Here is a 20,033-nt window from a genome sequence, read left to right as displayed (position 1 = left end):
ATCAGTCTTATCTATCGGAGGCCAAATTCTCGAGGATACTTTCACGGTTGCAGCCCCTCTTAGATTTCAAACCAAAGAACAGCTCGAGGGGTCCAGCCTTTAGACCAGGACGGCAAAAATATGTCCTGCACGGTCGATCTACTTGGAGATTCTAAGTTTGTTACAGGACAGAGCAAGACTAAATTTGCAGCCACCGAATAGCAGGAGATGTGCCAGAGTTCCGGGTGTTGGAAGAGATGCAGCAGTTTGCCAGTGCACAGCTACGGAGGCATGGGAAAGTGCTGAGTCATACCTGAGGGTCCACCTGCAGGGAAGAAAAAGAAAGGCAGATTCAGGAACTAAACCAAAACACAAAGGCAAGCAGATCCCAGCAGCCTGGCTCAGGGCCCCACGTTCCTTCTTCCTGCGGTCAGCCTCTTCCCTGCACACCCCATGGGATGGGAGCATGACTCATTCCTATGCAGAGATGTGGAAAAAAACCCTAACCTGTTATAGGTTGTAGGGAGCTCAAGGGGGAAAGAAACAGAGAAGGAGTCTCTCCCTTCGTCAGCTCAGCCACATGTGGTTACTCTTTATAACAATGATGAGAAAATCAAAGGAAGAGTGAGATGTCGATGGGGGCGGGGGTAAGACAGAACCTAGATCAAATGTCAGTTTCCCAGCATCAGGAGCTCCAATGCAAGGAAATTTCTTTTATTCCATCATGCCACTGTAAAATATGGCAGGAATTCGTTCTAGGCCTCCCGGTGTTTGTAGGGAATGTACGTGTGCATCTGACTAGGGAAATGCCTACATTCTGTCTTTCCATGTGGCAAAGGAAGCACTGAGGATGCAGCCCCATTTTTTTTTTTTTTAGAAATATTGCAGCCCCATTTTTAAACCACTCTGCCATCCGCAAGGTGCTTCCCTGTAACCCTGAAAGCAGACGCTGGGACCCTGTTTTATGGATGTGGAAACAGTCCCAGCAGTCTAAGGAACAGAGGTGGGAATAAAGCAAGCTGCTTTGCTTCCTTGGTGATTAAGACCCACCACCCAACACCATCTTCCACTGTTACTGTGGGTTTCGGTTCTTTCCCCCTGCTGATACTACCCCCGGCCCCCTGCAACCATGTGTACAGACCACTTGATTTGCCCAGGGAGACTTTTCTGGAGACCAAGAGTGAGCTGGAAGGAGGTGGAAAGTCCCGGCCTGTGAGGAGGGGGAGCCTTGGGGTGAAGATGAAATGGCTTGTCCGCCCCTGTCCTTTTCCTCTGCCTATTCAGACACCACCCGTGTTTGTTGTGATGGAAGACAGAGCAGTGCTCCCGTAGGAGTTGGGGGTCACAGGACCACGCCAGGGCCAGAGAACCGTACGTAGCCATCATACAAGCAGCGTGTACCCACAAACACCATCAGAGCCCTACAGACTTCTGACAGTCTGGTGGCTGGCATGCACATAGTGTATTTCTCAGCTGAACTGGGAAAGGAGCCCAAGTGTCTCTTGAGTTGCCATAGTCTGGACAGTTTTTTGGTGTTTAACTCAATCAGGATCCTAAAAGATCCATTGGGACCTGCAGGGAGCCTGAGGAGACCTCAGGTCTGAGAGTCTTTTTAGCAAAGTGTACAGCTGAGAAATGCATCTCTGGCTGAAAAGTAGATAAATGGGCTCAGCAGCATTTAAAAACAGATAGGATTACAACCATGCCGGGGCTCCTGAACTATAAAGATTTTGAGCAAATCAGTTAACACAAACAAGGCTGCTGTGATATGATGCCTCATAGATGGCAATGTGAACAGCCTCCCCAGTTGTGTGCTGAAGCAGCCCTCTTTCCCTCTTTGGGCTTCTGTCTCTCATCAGAAGAGGCAGTAGTCCTCATCAGGAGAGAGTAGCAGGACTATCCTCTCCTGCTACTCTCGCCTCATGAGAGATAGAACTAGTCAATCCTGGCTGGGTAGACCAGATGCCTCAATTCCTCCCCGGTCCCTTTCCTTTGTTCTTCTCAGAGATGAGTTAGGAGACTCTGAGGACAAGAGTCCTCTCAGAAGGTATCTGAATCACTGGGGATTCTTGGTTGGAAGCAAAGGAAACCAACCAGGATGGGATGAGCAAAAAGCCATTTATAAGAAGTCTAGAGAATGCAGCTGGGAAAGTGGGTGGGAAGCAGGGGGGACAGCTACGCAGCTGGATGCCAGCCCAGGATCTGTCTGCACTGCTGCTGCCGGGCCCCAGGATTTGCTACGAATAATCCCTTGGCTGGTCCTACCTCAAGAGTCCAAACCCAAAGTGACTGAGATTGTGGGGATGGGGGAAGCGGGCATGAAAGGAGCATTTAACTGGACAAGACTGGCTCACACATCTACCCCTTTACAACCAGGGGGTGGGGAGAGGAAATACTTGGCCTCTTTGGTTGCTGCGGTGGGAAATTAGGCCCTGCCTTCCACCAAGTGGAAGAGCGTTCAGGTGCCTGGTGGTGAGGACAATGACAACTGCCTATCACTGCACCTTTCAATGTTCTTTGATGGCCTCAGCAGGTTTCAGGCACCTCAGAAGTACTGTGCCAAACCCCAACCATTGCTTCTCCATTGATATCACACAACTGGGAAGTAGAAATGTGCTCAGAACAGAACCCAAAGGGCTCTCCTTCTAGAGCCAGAATCACTGTTTTCCTTCAAGCCGTGAGCATCACGAGGAAAGCAAGCGCCTAAGCCCCGCTGAGAGACCGGGACCTGGGACCAGGAGCTCTGGTATCAAGCACTTTTCTGTCACCTCCTAGCTGTACCTTGGGCAGGTCACTTATGCTCTCTCAGCTTTGGCTTCCACATCTATAAAATGGTTTTTGAAGCAATGAATATGAACACGCTTCAAAGTCTGAAGTGCGGTATCACTGTGAAGCCTTCTCATTAGACTGAACTACAGCCAGGACGCAGGACTGCCCAGCGTGCGCAGAGTACCCAGGAGCTCTGCCTGTCACACATGCGCTGACCTGTGGTTCTGACTGTTGCCCTAGGCTCAGTGAACAGGAATGAAGATTATTCCTAGAGATGTTATAATCAGAGCCCCAGCCACACAGGTGATGGTTATGTTTGACTGAAGGCCTGGGGGACATCTGCGCCCAATCCCCCGCTCTGCCATTAACTCTGACCATGTCACTTCACTTGCTGGGCCTCAGTTTCTTCATTTCTACCATAAAGACAGTGGTCTTAGTTATCTCAGTGCAGAGAGGGTGTGGAGTATATGATTTAAGAACCATTCACTTTATCTTTGGTGTGCTTTAAATTATTTGGTAAAGGAGGTGGGAGCAGATGTATCAGATTTTCTTTTGTAGCACTTTTAAATAGTATTTTAAAAAATGAGCTCCCTGATTACTTCCTCACAGTGGGGTGTGTGCAGACTTGCGGGTGGGAGGATGGTCCCTCAGGAACTGCAAAGCTTGTTGGGCGTGCCATGGTGGGATGGGAGGCCAGATGGAGAGGAAAACCTGACCTTGGATGAGTAGCCAAGCAGACGCTTGCAAGCCAACCACTAAGCTGTAGGACTGGATATTGGTTTAAATACAAGAGAAAAACATACCTCCTGGTTTTATACCCAGGACTGGTTTTTTCCCTTAAACTCCTTCCAAAGTTTAGTCAATGATTGTCAAACTTTAATTCACATAAGTGGCACCCAGGGAGCTTGTTACAATGTGGATTTTCAGACTCTGTCCATGGAGGTTCAGATTCAGAAGGTTTGGGATGGTCCCAGAAATCTGCATTGTTGCAACAGATGGTCTTGGACAAGACTACTTTTTGAGTGACAAGCATTTGAGCCTGCAGCATACCAGGAAACGCTGACAAGTGACACTGGAAGGAGGTGTGTCCCACTATAAGCCTGGTCAAGCCTGATCTCCTGTCAGGCCCAGGTTTTTATTTATTGAACTAGGTGAACTCTAGAGCACTTTGTGTTTGATCTCTGAGCCCTTTGTGTCTGGAATCTCCCAGCCTGGTCAGCTGCTCTCTCTGCCCAAAGAATGCACAAATGCCTGAAAGGGTAATCCCTGATACAGGCTGCCTTACCTTGAACACCTTGAAGCTTAGCGGAAATTTTTCTCTTGCCTTTAAATTCTGCAGCATGATGTTGATGGACATGATGACATTGTTGCTTTCCATGCCTTCTGGCACAGAGAAGATGTACTGCGTGTCCCTCCGAAGTCCTTCTGCATGAGAAAGAGCTGTCACCGGAGCTCAGCTTGGCTTCTATGACTCCTAGACCTAGGCATGCTGATTCAGAAAGCTCTGGTGGCTTGTGTTGGAAACTCTGGATTTGGAGACCTAAGGCTCGGGTCCCAGTCCCCACAGTTACTAGCTGTGGCACAACCTTCTTCATTTTGTAAGCCTCTGTCTCTTCCTCTTAAAAGCAAGGAGGGGAAGTATATCCCCCCTTGGTGAAAATGTTTCCTTAACAGTAAAGTTGAGAGCTATTTTTATCACAATAAGTGCTCAGATACGTATGAGCCTGTGCATTGGCGATAACCACCAGAGCCTTGAAATGATGTCAGTCCCCAAGCACCAATGGAGACAGAGGAGGCAACTCACAGGCCTCTACTGCCCTGGTGTGCTCATCAGAGCCAGAGCCCAGTGCTTTGGGAGCTCTTGGGGGCGCTTTTGGGAGGCAGAAGTAAGGTGATTAAGGTAGATTCAAATACATGGAAGAATGAAGGTAAGTCAGGATGGAGATGAATCAGTACCCATCAGCAGGGTCAGGGCACAGGCTGGGAAGCTCTGAGAGGGGAATGGACAGACACGGAGGCTCCTCCTTGCGAGGGTTGAACAAGATGATGCACTCGAGTGTACCTAGCGGTGCCCAGCAGGTACTTGCTTGCTGGCTCCCTTCCCTCCTTCCCATGCAAGGAATCGCTAAGAATAGCCCCAATGTAACATTTTGCTTAGTTCATTGATATATGCTATATCCAGGGAAGGGGACTTTGGCCCAAAAGTCAGACAGATGAGGCTCTGGAAGGTGAATCAGTAAATTTACTGCCCAAGTGTGACTTGGCAGTTCCTTAGAGTCCACCCGTGGCCTCCTGGTGCCTAGGTTCTCCGACCGGCAGAGTGAAGATCCTGGAGGTTGAAAAGAGGGGCACCTGGGGACTCATTCAAGCAAGCCATTCTCAACAGGCAGGTGCCAAGGAGAGGGAATGGTCACATCTAGGTGCAAACACACACTCACACACACAAACTTGTTTGCACAGCTTCTCCTCTCGAGGATGCATAAGCATACTCAGGTTTGTGTTCACGGGGAGCTAGTTCACTCATCTGTGTGGCAAATGGGGAGCTGGAGGTGCGGTGAGAATATGTGACCCTCCCAAGGTCACATTCAACAAAATTCATCTCAGGGGAGCCCGAAGACAGGTTCTGAGGTGCCCACCTCTGGGATCTCAGTGTGCTGCTCCAGGATACACCAACCAGCATGGGGCAGGCATATTCTCTTATGTCTGGATGGTGCTTTTTGGGGCAAAGTGATAGTGTAACCCAAGCCCTGACTTTTGTCTAGTGTTGTTTCCACAGCTCCCCAGCGTCCTGGGTAATTACTGGAGAGCAGTGAGGCTGTCTTCCTCCTGGGAGATGGAAGTTAGTAGGATGGTAGGGGAGCATGACAGGGCAGGGGAGGCACACTTGAGATTCTCCCACCCAGCCCACCAGCAACTGTTTCCCTTGAAGAAGAACAGCTGTCCCTTTAGACCAGCAGATTCCTCTCCTTTCAGTTCAGGCTGATGGTCTAGAATCAAAAGCCATTGAGACTTGAAGCCAGGACAGGGCTAGGGCTGGCTGTTCCACCTGGCAGAAGATTACCAACGTCATAACTACCTGTGGTGTCTCCTGGAGTTGCACGGTTCTTAAACATCATTTGGGACCATCTTTCATGAGGCATGCTTCCTTCGTTCAGACCAACTGGAAATTGGTTACATATATACAGGCAGGAGAAGTTGTCTTGGAAATCTTGACATGACATCCTGTTATAAAGAGATACAAGTCATATTACCGGTTTTGTCCCTAGGGTGAGGGTTCCCATCTCTCCACTCTACCTTTGTCCATCAGTTCCAGTATTTGTGGACTTACCCCTGTCCTAGCCAAAGACCTGAGCCTCGTTCTGGCTCACTCACAGTCAGGTACACTTCTCCCTCCTGTTGGGAGGGCAGGTCTGAATAAAATTCTGGGTTCTGCATGTCCCTCTCATGGCCATGAAGGATGACTGTCGTCTCCCTCTGCTCTGGGTCCTACATGGTGCTAGGAAAACTGCTGTTTCCTCACACTCTACGCCAAATTCATTGTTGAGATCCTTATCAGAACAGTTTCAACAGCTAAAACCCACCTTGTATAACGCCCAGTGCTTATCACATTATAAGCAACTGATAACTCATTGGGCACGACATCTGCAACTAATGATATACTTTATCAGCTAATTGAATTTAAATTTTTAAAAAGGGCAGAGAAGAGGAAAAAAATAAAATCCCACCTTGTACTGTGATTAAAGTGGAGATATTGGAAATATTTTTCCTTTCTAATTTACATTTGTCTCTCTGCTTCTTGATTCCTTAGACCCAGCCTCCTTTTCACACATGCTAAATTAACTTAAATACTCTACTAAGTAAACCAGACAACCTCTCAGGGAAATGTCCTTATTATCCTTTAAGATGTGAGCACATGGCTGAGAATGTGTTTTTAAAACATCTAGTCCTACATAGCTGCAGGGTGAGGACACTGATGTCTCACCCAGAGCTCTAGAGTCAGGGCTGGGAGATTAATACTGAATTGCTTTTTCAGAAGACTGTGGAGCTCCAGGGGGACACTGGGTCCTCACAAGGTGGTGTGGAAGGCACAGCTGTGATAATCAGGCATCCTGACTTCCAGGAAACTACTGATTTCAAAGCTTTGGAGCCAGCATTCCCTTTTACCGTTAACATTTCCTGGAAGTTCCAACATTTTGGAACTGAAACACCTTTCACACAAAGAGAAAGCACACAAGTAATCTCCCAACCACAGCTTTTGTGTCTTGGTGGGAAAAAAAGAGTCCCCTTCTACATAGGTCTCTGCAAAGCTAATCTCTAGTCCCACGGAAGTTTAGCGAAAGGGGTAGGGGTTGAGGGTGCGAGCAATAAGTAAAGCTAAAAGAAAAATACCAGAACTCGCCATCTTCCTTATTCTCATACAGCAGTCTTTTTTGCTGGTCGTGGGCTTTCTGCCATTCTGGAGACCTGAGTGCGGAGAGACAGACGGGGTGAGAGCTCCTGAAGCGCTGCATCTCAGCAAAATGTGCCCCAGCAGGAGCCCTGGCCTCCGTTAGTTCTGGGGGTGCACGTGGAGGGTCTCATTCTCTCTAGGGACAGAATTCTATCATTCTCTGTACGCTGGTGGCTTCTAAATGGTCTCCAGCCAGATCCTCTTCCCTGAGCATTAGATGGATACACGCTATGGGCCATGCCGTGTCTCCACCTGAGCCCAGGGTGACCTGGAAACCAACCTATCCCAAACTGCACCGCTCTTCTCCCAGGGCCGTGGGAAGGCGAGAAGCCACGTCCTTATACCTCCCATGTGCAAGCAACCACCAAATAGTGATGATTTATGATTCCACCTCCAAAACTCTTCTCAAAGCCATCCACTTATGTCCAGTCCTCCTGCAGCTCTCCTGGTTCATGACCCCTCACCCCCTTCTTGGACTTCCCACTAGTCTCCCACCACGCAGTCGTGTCCACTTCCCTATCCACTCTCCACACTGCCATCAAAATGATCTTTCTAGACCCGAAATCAGATTTCTGACATCTCCCTGCTTATAACACATCAGGGGCTCCCTTTCCCTCTCAGGATGAAGTTCAAGCTCCCGAAACAGGACCTTGGCCTCTGCGTACCTCCGTGGCTTTACCGAGCAGCTCCCTACTGCCCCCCCACACGCCACCCTTAAATTCTGCACTCAGAACATGAATGTCTTCATCTCCTTGGAAATACCTGTCCTTGCCCTGGCCTCACGTCCAGGCTCCCTCTGCCTGGGCTAGTCTTCCTCCTCTCAGTCCTGTAATCCAAGGACGTCACTCATCTTTCCTCCTAAAAGCCACCTCTGTTGGAAACCTTGCTTGTGCCCCCGTAGAGCCCCTACTCTACTTCGAGAGTCAGTGCCCCCCCCACCACCGAACCCACAGAGCGCCCTGTACCACTCCCGTCTCAGCACTTAGTACCCCGCGTTTCTAGTGCTGCTTTCTTTCTTGCCATCCCTCACTGGACTCTGAGCTCCACGAGCTCAGGGAGACTCTCTCACCATTACATCATCACAGGGGTTAACACACCACCTTGGCACACGGGCATCCAATAGCTTTCTGCTTGCCTAATTCATAAAGTTGCTCAGTTCACTGGGATAATGTATTCCAGAAGCTAGTCCTAGTGGGGCAGGAGGAGGCCCTCACAGGCAGAAGGGAGCAGCTGTCCTTTCTTCAGCCCGCTCCTCGTAGCAGAGACATGCTCATAAGCAACAGGTCCCAGAGGCGCAAACGTGTCATGGCTCTGTCTCTAGGAGTGGCTTGCGTCCTGCATCGAGGGCCTGGGTCAGCTCTGTGCTGGGAGAGCAAGGCAGGGCCCACCACTCAGGCTTCGGGCAGCAGGCTGAGCCAGTCAGATGTGTTATTGTAAAGCGGCAATTTTATAATTAAGTGACGATTACATTTTCTGCAGCGTGTAAGGGAAAATAAATGTAGTGTAAATCAATGTGCTATTGATTCATGCAAGTTTGCCTTTAAGTGTGTGCGTCTGAAATTTCAATTATGGCCGAGATTAGACCATCTGGCTCCCTCCATCCATCTCCACTCCTTAGAAAGCAGGGAGGGCACTGACCACCTGCACGGAGATGGTGATCGTGTGGCCCTGTCACTTTCTTCCAGTCCCATTTCTGGAGGGACGTGGTGAACCTAAGCACGGCCAGGTGCGTGACCCGCAGAGCGCTGCCAGGCCCACCTGGCCGTTCCCTGCCCTGCACGTGTCTCACCCGATTGAAGGGCCTTCAGAAATCCCGTGCCTGTAGGGTGTAGACCCAAATTCCCAAGCCGGCATTGGGCTCTCTGGCCCCAGCTCCCAGCACTTCTCTCCCTGGACGCACTATAAGCATTCCTGGCTCAGCACAGTGGTTTACATGGCCCCACCTTCCTGGTGATACCTTTTTTTTCCTGCTTGAACTCAAGTTCGACTCTATCCATGAAGCTTGCCCTCAACATGCCAGCCCATGGGAAGCTTCTCTTCCTTAATGTCTGGTGCCCCCGCTGCCTTCACTAGTCACGTGATATTTAGCACAGGAGATGTGGTGGAATCTGTTGCCTCTTCTCCTCCCCTGGGCAAATGTGTCATTGACATTTGCCCTTCCTGCACTCCAACCCCAGCAGCCAACCCTGAGTCAGGGCTTCTGTTAATCACATCGCCCCCCTGGGCCATATTGGCAGCTTGGGGTAATGACTGAGAAAGGGAACTGGCAAAGGCCAGAAGTGGCTAAGATTTATACCAGAAGAGGCAAAGGATATCCCCAGGAAGGAAGAAAGAATAGAGGCAAGATAAAAGGAGAAGGGGGAACAGCGAGTGAAAACACAACACTGCCCACAATTCATGCTCTGCAATTTCGGGCCCCTTCTGTGGAAGGGATTCAGCGGCTCTGTGCTCCAGGGGGCATCTGAGGTCCCACCAGGTTCTTCTATGAATCCATGTTGCCTGCTCCCCCTCTTCCGCCTGTTCCCCCTTCTCTGCCCCCAGCTCCAGTGTCCGTGCATCTTCCGTTTGCTGAGTGCCCGCTCGAGCAGGCACACAGGCTACTGGGGCTCAAACATCAGGCTGGGTTCTGGGCAGCCCGGAAGTAGGGCAGGGACGCTGGCCAACTCTGCATTTGCCTTCCAGAACTCACTTCTTGCTGTATTGATTTTCACTGCTGTTGGGTGCTGTTCACCTGTTTGTCTGAACACTTTGCATTTCCTTTCCAGTCTTGTTCTCTTTCCCACCATCGCCTCCCCCTGCCCTGCCGGCTGCCAGAGGAGCAGGTAGCCTGTCCCCGGCTGGCCCTCTAGGGACAGCTATCTCATTCTTAGCCATGGACGGGGACGAAAGATCAGTCTTCTTGGCAGCTGGAAAATGCGATCCCAGCTCCAGTGAACCACTGACCACAGAGCCGTGTCCCCACTGGCCAGCTGGGGCAGAGAGCAGCTGGGTGGCACACGGCCAAGGGGGCTCTGACACTCGCTAAGCTCTGGTCACTCCTCCTATGGGCAAGGTGTGAGCCCAGACACCAGTTACACATCGGAGTCTAGATCTGTAGGGAGGACGGACAACTCAGGAGGCCAGATCTTTGCCTCAGCGCCCCAACTCCCCCCAAAATGAAGTCTTTTCCTGATGGTGTCATCAGGATCAAAATCCCATGGGGTCCCTTATGGGATGATGCTCCTTCTCTCCATCTCTCTCTGCCAAGTAGAACTTAACATCTGTCCTACTCCTTCCCTAACCCTTTAAAATGTCAGCTAATTCTGGGTATGTGGGTTCAGAGTGCTAGACTGTAGCCTTCTGGGGGCTGGACATTGGGTCTTGTCATCCGTACACATCCCACAGCACCACCTAACACAGTACACTCAGTGCAGAGAGCACACAGGAGGGGTCTAATAGATGCATGCTGAATGGCATCATGGGAATGGGAGATGGACCGACAGCCACACATAGGTGTGAACTGGACAGGCCTGCAGTGAGATGCACAGCAGGTGAGACAGGGGCCGCCCTCCTGGGGCAGGTGCTCTCTGCACACTAGGCCTTCATGAAGGCTGGAGAGAGGTTTTCAGAAGCCATACCCATCACTCCACCGTCCTCTCCATTCGGTCTTGCCCCAGGGGTTCCATAGGCGGATAAGATCTTCCCAGCTCCTCCCGTACTGAATCTGCAAAGAACAGAAAAAGAACCTGTCAGTGCACTCCAGCAAAAGTCAGCAGAAAGAGGGGATATGAATGCAGCTGCTTTTTACCTCCAAGGACTAATTTAACTTCTGACCTCATTTGGCTGCCGCAAGAAAAAAAGAAAAAATTGAAGGGAGAAAAAAAATCAATGTCTCTCTGCTGCCTGCATGGGGTTGGAATGAGGGAGAGAAAACGGCCTCTCTTTCTGCTGAGCACCTCGAAGGGCAGACCCAGCTCCATCATTCCAGGCGAGCACCTCCTGGAATGTGGGCGAGCTGAGACGTAATGGCAGATAAATAGCCTGGACCGTCGTTGTGGGCTGCAGACGGGGGATCGTGATGGGTCCCCGGCCTCCTGCAAGCTCTGTCCCCACCAGCATCTCTATTCCACACACACAGCTGCTCTCCTGCCTGCGGCCCACTGGGAGTAGTGCCACGGTCCCCGCAAAGTGGTCCTGAGCAAGGATGTGTTGGAGGCTGATTTGAGGAGTGGGACAGGCTGGGGGTCAAGACAGCCCAGGTTAGCCCTCCTCCACCTGCACCTCTGTCGACAAGCAGGTACCTGACGGCCTGAATTTTTATTCCTTCCCTGGTTCCCAGATATGGAGGCTGACTCCTTCAGACCACGGAGGCCAGAGGCCAGGACCCTTGATGAGTTACAACAAAACAAACTCAACCCTTTGAACGCACATTCCCAGATCCAGAAGCCCTCAGCCTGGTGAGAGGCCTTAAAGCATGTTTGCATTGTAGCTGTGACACTGATGGGTACTGAGGTTGTCTGTGGAGGCGGAGGCCTTGCCGGGGTGAGGGAAGGGGCCCACTTGTTCTGTGGTTCCAGGTCAGAGGCAGCGGAGAAAGCCCTAAAGTGCAGTATCACCATATGGAAAAGAACTCCACATGCAGGGGTGGGGCTCCAACTGCCAGTGGATGTTTACAGAACCCTTGTCTTGCACAGGAGGAAGCTGACCACCAGAGAGGCTAAGCAAGTTTCCCCAAGGACACAGCATAAGTGGCAGAAGAAGAATTCTCATCCCAGCCACTGCCAGTCTCTGAAACCCAGGCTCTTGATTTGGGGATGGGAGTAGACAAAGATACAGGTGCTCCAGGGCCCTGACCACTCTCGGGTATGGCTACAACCCTGACCTTGCATCTCACCCCTGGGCCACCTGGCCAAGGCCCGTGTCATCACCAACAGGGCGATACCACGCAGCAACAACGCAGTCAGACAAGGGCCAAAGAACTTGGCTTGGATAAGGTTCTTTTCCATCCACTTCTATCTGGCTGGTCCTGTAGGGGAAGGTGTTTGGCTTTTAATGCTACATGGGATGGGGGGCTCCTGGCACTGACCCGGGCTCCCCGCCCCTCCCTCCCCCACCGCTAGGCACTCCAGGTCTTGCACACGGTGTATTTATCAACCATCAGTGCTGCTGGAGCCCACGGAGCAGGGATGTGAGAAATGGTTGCCCGGTGGCCCAAAAAGCTTAATGAGCCACCCTTAGTGCCTCACATAGTTGGGGCTCAGACGGGCACAGGAGGAAAGCGGCCAGCGAGTGAAGGAGCTGAAGTCCGGGCTAAATGAGGCATGCAGATAAACACTCACCCCCTTGCCCAGGGGAGTCACCGACCGAGCTAGGTGCGTAATAAAAAATGCCAATTTCATTTATCTTCCTGACTGTGTCCTGCCCAGAGGAGGACGAGCAGATTAAAAAACACACGGCATTTATGGGCTGGTTTAATCTTAGCACTTGTGGTCAGTTGTGACCTCCTCTTTCTGGAGAAGAAATCTTTAACCAAGTTCCTGGGCCTTGGCAGAGAGGCTCAGGGGTCACACTGAAGGCCAAGGTCACGACGACCTCTGAGAACATGCACTTGCTTCACTCTCCTGGCTACTCACTGTACCCCTGGCTCTGGTCAGCTCTCAGAAAGGGTACCCCCAGGCAAGGGGTAATCCAGATGATCTAGTCTAGGATAATATTTCCTCAAATGTATTCTCTTAAATGCTAGTCCCACGAGCTGTTAATAATTAGTCCTAGAAGAAGTGGTTTCGTGGCTCATGGCCGATGAAAACCAAAGGCTGTCTCAATAGACAAAGGGCCTTTTACAGGAATGGCGGAGGCCTCATGCCGGTACCATGGCTCCTTCGTTCCACGTCCAGCACAGATCACTCATCGATCACAGCTCTTTCCCCAAATCTGGAAGCAAGTCCATTCCTGCATCAAGGGGAAACACTGCCCTCCAAGAGCCATCCTCCTCTCTTCCATGGGAATAAAGTCTAGCTGGGCATTTGGCGGCCCCACTAGACAGAATGTTTCCCAGACTCCCTTAGGCCTCTGTGTGGCATGTGATTAAGTTCGGACGAATGGGCTCTGAGAGGAAATGGCGTGTGTGTTTTCTGAGGGGAGCCTTCTATATGAATGTGTAAGTGTCCCCTGGCTTCTTTTTCTTTCCCTGGCCGGGAGATGAGGGCCTTGGAGCAGCTGCCCTGAGCTCCCACGGAGAAGCCCCATGTTGCCGCGGCAGAGTCCCCATCAGCTCTGGATTTTCCCGCTTAGCTGAGAGCAATGAGCTTTCTTTTGTTTGAGCCCCTGGACTTCGGAGTGCCTTTGTGGTAGCAGTTTAGCTGCTGCATAACCAGTAAAATCCTGTCCGGGCTTGCCCTGGTCCACTGGGCGGTTCTTTCTCCTTTCCTTTTGGGCGAACCCCACAGTCTAGCTGGACGCTCAGCCTGACACCAGTGTAAGGATGGCAAGAGCTCTGGTGGCTCCCTGGGGGATGAAGCTGCTGGGCACCAGAACTTCTGGATGAATAGAAGGGATGGGGCTGTGGTGGGCTTGCTGAAGGCATGTGATGCCGACTCCTGTTTCAAGGAGCAAGAAAGCCGGGCACATCCCGCGAAGCCTTACCCGCTCCGCTCCAGTCACGGTGTAGGCATGCTGACTCACCAGGCCGCTCTCCATTCTCTTGGCCTCACCTGTTGGCTTCAAAGGAGGAAATCAGACCAAGCATTACACGTTCCCAGATTCTTCAGAGAAACAGAAAAGCACAATTCAATCAGCAGCTAAGCTGTGGCGGGTTGGGAAGCATCCCACGGACTCAGACTGGAATGGCACTTGTTCTTAGAACTCTTTTCTAGAGGGGCAGGGTTTGAAGGCTGCCGGGTGGTTGAGGCCCTGGGCATTTCATACCTCCGGAGACTACCCCATGACTGACAGAACCCCACTGAGTCCTGGGGCTGACCTGGACTGTTTCCTCCTCCAATCCCTGCTCCTCAATGACACCACATGGCACAAAACGTGTCTGCTGGGCATCTTGAAGGAGGCAGGAATGCCCACCACCCCTGTGCCGTGAGCCACTGGGGTTTAAAGTGCATATTAGTTTTTGGGTGGCGTTTCAGATTAGGGGTGTGTGACTCAAAGCCAACATGTTTACAGAGTGCTGCAAATATCCTCACGGATAGGGAGCTGGCTGTCTCAGGGTAGACTCCAAAATAATTTGGAGGGTTGTCCAAGCTTTTCAAAATGGGACACACTGACCTTGGGACAGCACTTTTGGAGCCAGAGAGAATCAAAGGGCTGCCCGGTCCCTCTGGACCCCACTGGGCCTGGTCACATGGCAGGGCTGGGCACAGGCTTCAGAGTCAGGCAGCAGCATTCGAAACCAGCTCAGCCGCTTACTGGCTGTGTGATGCTGGGCACTTTGCTTAGCCTCTCTGAGCCCATTTCCTCTTCTGTGAGTGAGCTCTGCAGCCCCTCGCTCAGACGGAGGGCTGCTGTGAGGATGACATGAGGCACAGCACCTGTGCTCCGTAGCGCCCCCTTGGCCATGCCCCTGACTGGCTGTACGGGCCGGCGGCTAGACACCCCCAGGCGAGCAAAGGTTCAACCCCGTGCAGTCTATTTACCTGGGCCGGGGTGGCGCAGGTCATAAGGGAGCCTGCCTTGGCCGCTGTCTTCACCAACATCACCAGGTCAGAAGGAAAGTGCAGGTTGATGCTGGTGACCACCCCTCCTGTGAGGTCCACCAGGGCATCAGGAAGGAAGCCATAGTGCAGGCTGGCATAGGAGCCATGAAACCTGGAAGGGGGAAAGGCACATCAACTCCCGTGGTGAGTTTGGCGAGACGCTCCCAGGAGGGAGGTTGCATGCCTGACCTCTGCATGTTGCCCAGCGAAGGACTGTCTGATCTAGCCCTGGACTGTGGCCACCTGCCTTCTGTTCGCCTGGATGAAGGTTCCAGTGAAGTGCTACTATCCTTCCCCTGGCCTCCCGGGGCTGGGCAGCCCCACAAGCTGCCGTATTGTGCAGAGGTTAGGCGGGCAGGTGCTGGAGCCTCAGGCCCGGGTCGAGGACCGCCCTCTCCACGTACCGAGCAGCTTGACCATAACAAGTTACTTAAGCCGGCACACGGCAAGCCCGGCACGGACACTGGATATTAGGATGAGTATCCACTGTTTTCTATTCAGTTTAACAATAGTGGTTAAGTCCTTGCTGTGTGAGGGGTGCCATGCTACGCATCGAGTGTTCAAAGGTGGGCAATACCTGCCCTCCAAGAGCTCAGCCAAGAACCCCGGTGCCTGCGGCGGCCACAAGCAGCCTCTGTTCCCATGCCGTGCGAAGTGTGGTCCAGAATCCCCGCTCTCAGAACCCCTGCGTGTCAGGATCATCAGGGAGGCTAGCCGACTGTACTGAAGGGAGCATAGGCGAGGACGAGTCTACCTAACACATCCTCAAAGCAAGCGCAGAGCTCTGGGCCTGAGCTCCTCCCTGCTGCTCCTCCAGAGTGCCTGCAACCCTCCCTTCTGGGTCTTTCACCTGGGAACGGTGAGGTTGACGAGGTAGGCTCATGGGGCCCCTCAGTCCCTTCTCCCATATTCCTGCTGCTGCCGTTCTCTCCACCCGAGCGTCACCCAGAATTCACGTAAATTTACTTGAGCAAATACATGTCCAACAACCACTCAAAGCAGGACAATGTCCCAGGCGCAAATGCCATGGACGGCTTAAAAGTCCTTCATAACAGAAAGCTAAGGATACACAGAAGGCCATGCTGTAGAAACTGCCATGTGACAGATTATCTCAACTTGTTATAAAACTGGTTCTAAATCTTATCTTCTGTCTCTCCCTCTCCCTGACCCAGGGTTATACCTGGTACTAGACTCTTATCTCTCGAGTATTGACTTAGTCAAAGGCAAAGCCTGCCTCTGATAATGGTCATGCCTGGTCGGCTCTGAATGCCTGACCCTCAATTTCCCACATATGTACTGGCTCCAGTCCTGGATTAGGAGTTCACGAAGACTGGGGTTCTGGAACCCATTCTAGAGCCCACCAGTGTGACCTCCCACACTGCAACAGCCCCTTCTTGGCGAGGCACTCAGTAAACAGGGCTGCACCAGAGCCATTCCAGAAAAGCAGCCAGGCCCTTTCCTGGCACTTCCGGCCCAATGCCTCAGTGTCTAGGGGCCTCATCTGAGGCTTTGCACTCACACCACCTCGCAGTTGCCACAGAGAGACCCAATGCCTGGGGAAGGCCAGCAGCCCCTCCCTTACTGTCTCTCCGCAGTGCCCACAAAGCCTGTCTCAGCAGCAGCTGGGTATTTTGACAAGGAGCTATCTCTCTGCTTCACAAACACAAGCTCACAAATCCTGCTGATGCTTCAGGAACATGGAAACTATTCTTAGCCCCCTTTACTGACAGGAAACAGAAAGGGAAGGAAAGATAGAACTGTGTTCACCACACCTGTCACCCGAGCCCAGGAATTCAGAGAGCGCCTTGTTCTCATCTCTGTGCTTCAGCTTTATTTGGGGGAGATGTCTATCTGGCCAGCAATGCTAGGAAAGAGGGAAGAATTCAGACATCTAAATCAGAATCTGAAAGGCTGCTAAAATGCTGGGATTCTTAACTGCCCAGATTCCGTATGGGATGATATGCAGCCTAACGGAGTTTGTCCTGCGATCTCCTATTTTATGACCTCTGGGGGGGGAAACCTGCCAATGTAGATCTGACTGACTCAACCAGTTCATTTCTAGACTTGCCAGCTGCAAGGATAGTTGAAAGTTTGGGATGCATGCATTCACTGGCCTACCTTCTTGGGGGGGTAGGAGGGTCATCGCCATGGGGATGGATGGGTTCTCCATATTTGTGCTGTGGTAGTTGTGTGCCCGATACTGAGTTCCAAAGAAGCAAATAGACAAATCTTTTCCCTATAAAAACAGCATCAAGGGATGATGGAAAAGCCTGCGACAAGAACAGTTCTCATCACAGCTTGGCCTCAAACACCACATGACCTTGGGCTGCTCTGCGTATCAGTTTCTCCATCTTTCAAAGACGGAGGTGGGACTCGAGGCTGACAGAGGTCCCTTCCAGCCCTGATAGCTCTAATTCCATTGCACTCACTCCTGCGTTCTATGATTCCCTTCTTCGGATAGAGGGGAAAGCTTTTAAACAGCTTACTAGTTTGAAACATTTTATCCTCCACTAGATATCTTTAGGCGGTGGAACGTGGATTCCGGGTCCAGTTTCCCATTTTCTTTTCAAGCTGAATGATTGCTTTAGGTCGGCTGTTAACAAAATGGGGTCAAAGTCATCATTTCATTCCACACGGTTTCTAATTCTCCAAGTGAACTGGCACGCTCCCCCTTTCACAGAAGGAACAAACGAAGCCCTGAAGTAGTGAGGGCTGACTCCGTACTGGAAAGGGATGGCAGCGTTTGAGTAAGTAGCTTAGAAGCAAATTAACCTCCCCGAACATATGGATCGGTTCAACAACCTTGGCTGTTAGCTGGGGTTCCTTCTCAGATGCTAACGAACAGCTCTTCTTGACACTGGAAATGAGCAATAGCTTTCGTTTTCCACAAATAGGCTTAAAAGACAGAATGCAAAAAAAAAAAAAAGAGCTCTTGAGATGCATGGCTGTTCAGAGTGTGACCTCTGGAAGGACAGGGACTGGGGTGCTGGGGTGATCTGTGGGGTTGTTAGCATCCTCAGGGCCCAGGACTGGACCCAGCAGGGTCTTCTGCTGTCCCTGGGCCAAATAACTGAAAACCCCACCAGATTCCGGCTAGTGATGACTGTCACATGACTACTTAGCGTCTTGGCTTCCCAATCTGTAAAATGCGGGTGGTGGTGATGATCTTTAGGGAACCTGATTTGGTGACACTCTGCTAACTCACTGTCTCCTGAAAGGGATGGTCCCTTCATCTCCTAGCTTTGATCTTGAGCTCTGATGTGCCCCGTACCTGTGTAGGTTTCTGTGACAGGGACCTGTTCCACATAGCACACACTCCTGCTCACACCCACTTAAGCTGGTCTCCGAGTCTTACCCCGGGCCAAGCACAACGCCCGGCCTGTGGTCACATGCTCAGCACTCATCTGAATAGAGGTGACTGAAAGGGTCTAAATCAAACATAGGAACTAGGGTGTTTATAAATCCTTGAGCTTGTTAACCCTAGAAGGTTGTCCTTGACTCATGGTGCTTGGGCCATATAATAACCAGCAAAATCCTGCCCTGCCTCCCCCCGCCCCCCGCCCCTTGTCTCCAACACAGATCCAATCTCATAGTAGCCATACCGGGCCCCCAACTGCCCGACCTCACTTTGAACTGTCCTGCCCCTAGGTCTGCACTTGAATCAGTCTCATGGTTGGGAATAACTGTCCAACATATCCCCTTTCTCCTTGCTGAAATTCTACCCATCCTTCAAGGCCTCACTCAATGCCATGTCCTCTATAGAGCCTCAGACTGACTCTCTGTGAGTCAGAAAGTCAAGAATGTTCTCTCTCTCTCTGTCCTCTCATCAGACTTTGACCATCAGCCATGATATTATATTTTATTTGGGCTCTTATCCCAGCTCTTGCAACAACAGTATTATTAGTACATACCTCTGTTCAGTCCTGCCCTGCCCACCTCTTGCTATGTATCTCCGGGTTCCTCCCTTGGCCCCAACACAGCCTTGCACACAGTGATTGTTTATGGAGGATGCCCAGCCAGGTGGCAAAGGCTCTGATGCTCCCAGGGCATCACTTGCATGCAGAGCTGCCAAAAGTCCTGGGGCTAACTGCTGTGCAGCACCCATCAGGGCAAGCGCTGGGCAGGCAAGGCCAGCACTGAGGCGCTGGTCAGAAGGACAGGCCACTCTTACTTGGCATAAGCTTTCTCCAGCAGGCAGGGCCAAAACTCCTGATTGTCGCGAGGATGCACAAAGAGGTACTCCTTTTTCAGGACAGGTAGGCGATCATCAACAACCACTTCCACCCACTGGCCACACTGCCAGAACTGGAAGAGAGATGAATATATGCCTTAGTAGAGCCGGGGCAGAAGGGAGCTTCTGGACCCCCAACCCATGCCAAATGATAACCATTGTCGTGGCATGACCTCATCAATGTAACAACAAACTCTATCCAGAACAAAATCCCAGCCCAGGTCAGTGGACAGGGGCCTGGCATGTCAACTGCACCGGACAGATGAGTCACAGATCAAGTGAGCCAAAGAAAATATAGGCTGGGCGGAAAGAGACTTGGGTTTTAGTTTGACTTTGCTACTAACTCTGGTCTCACTTTGGCAAGTCCTCTAAGAGCTTCCGCACACATGGACTTTCCAGGTTTACCTTGTGCACGAAATGACAATAGAGGGAACAGATGCTGAACGACAAGGAGAAGGGTAGATACAGAGTGTTATAATGGGGAACAGGAGCGCCTATCGGGAGCCGGAGGCTTGGGGGAGGGGGCAGGGTTTAAATAGGTGGCAAGCAGGTGGGAAAGACATCCCAGATGGCAGGGACAGAGTGGGCAAAGGCCTGAAGCCAAGTGATGAGGAATGTTCAGGAGGGCCGAGCACTGACGGTCTCGCTCTGGCCATCTTCAGCCCCTGTGAAGCTGGCCCTGCCATTAGAGCAGCAGAAATGAAGCCGGCACTGCTACCGCTAAGAGCACAAATGAACCAGATGTTCCTATCCAAAACAGACTGCTTTAATCTTCGGTGTTCAACTCTTAATGGTTCACCTGGGGACATCACCAAATGAGGAAAATTCATAACAAAGCCAGCCTTTTGGAGTTTCTTCATCGGTCTGCCGTGTTGGATAAGCAGCAGGGCCTCCAGCTTCAGGTCTGAGCCTTGATGAAGGCAGG

General features: G+C 51.5%; 1 protein-coding gene across 1 annotated transcript in view; it reads right to left on the bottom strand.

The window, feature by feature from the left end:
* The window catches only part of CAPN13 (calpain 13), a 78,060-nt gene that overhangs the window by 23,948 nt on the left and 34,079 nt on the right, over nucleotides 1-20,033 (bottom strand). The window contains exons 5-12 of the mRNA XM_034659684.1: nucleotides 19,049-19,182; nucleotides 14,818-14,989; nucleotides 13,820-13,894; nucleotides 10,816-10,901; nucleotides 7,138-7,212; nucleotides 5,825-5,970; nucleotides 4,034-4,173; nucleotides 293-304 (exon numbers count right to left, since the gene is read on the bottom strand). Of these exons, the coding sequence (XP_034515575.1) occupies nucleotides 293-304; nucleotides 4,034-4,173; nucleotides 5,825-5,970; nucleotides 7,138-7,212; nucleotides 10,816-10,901; nucleotides 13,820-13,894; nucleotides 14,818-14,989; nucleotides 19,049-19,182 (840 nt within the window). The remainder of the gene's footprint in view (nucleotides 1-292; nucleotides 305-4,033; nucleotides 4,174-5,824; nucleotides 5,971-7,137; nucleotides 7,213-10,815; nucleotides 10,902-13,819; nucleotides 13,895-14,817; nucleotides 14,990-19,048; nucleotides 19,183-20,033) is intronic.

This window comes from Ailuropoda melanoleuca, chromosome 4 (genome assembly GCF_002007445.2).
Source record: "Ailuropoda melanoleuca isolate Jingjing chromosome 4, ASM200744v2, whole genome shotgun sequence".
In the NCBI taxonomy this organism is placed as follows: Eukaryota; Metazoa; Chordata; class Mammalia; order Carnivora; family Ursidae; genus Ailuropoda; species Ailuropoda melanoleuca.
The sequence above is the reverse complement of the archived record's forward strand: the minus strand, read 5'-3'. Positions and strand labels throughout refer to the sequence as shown.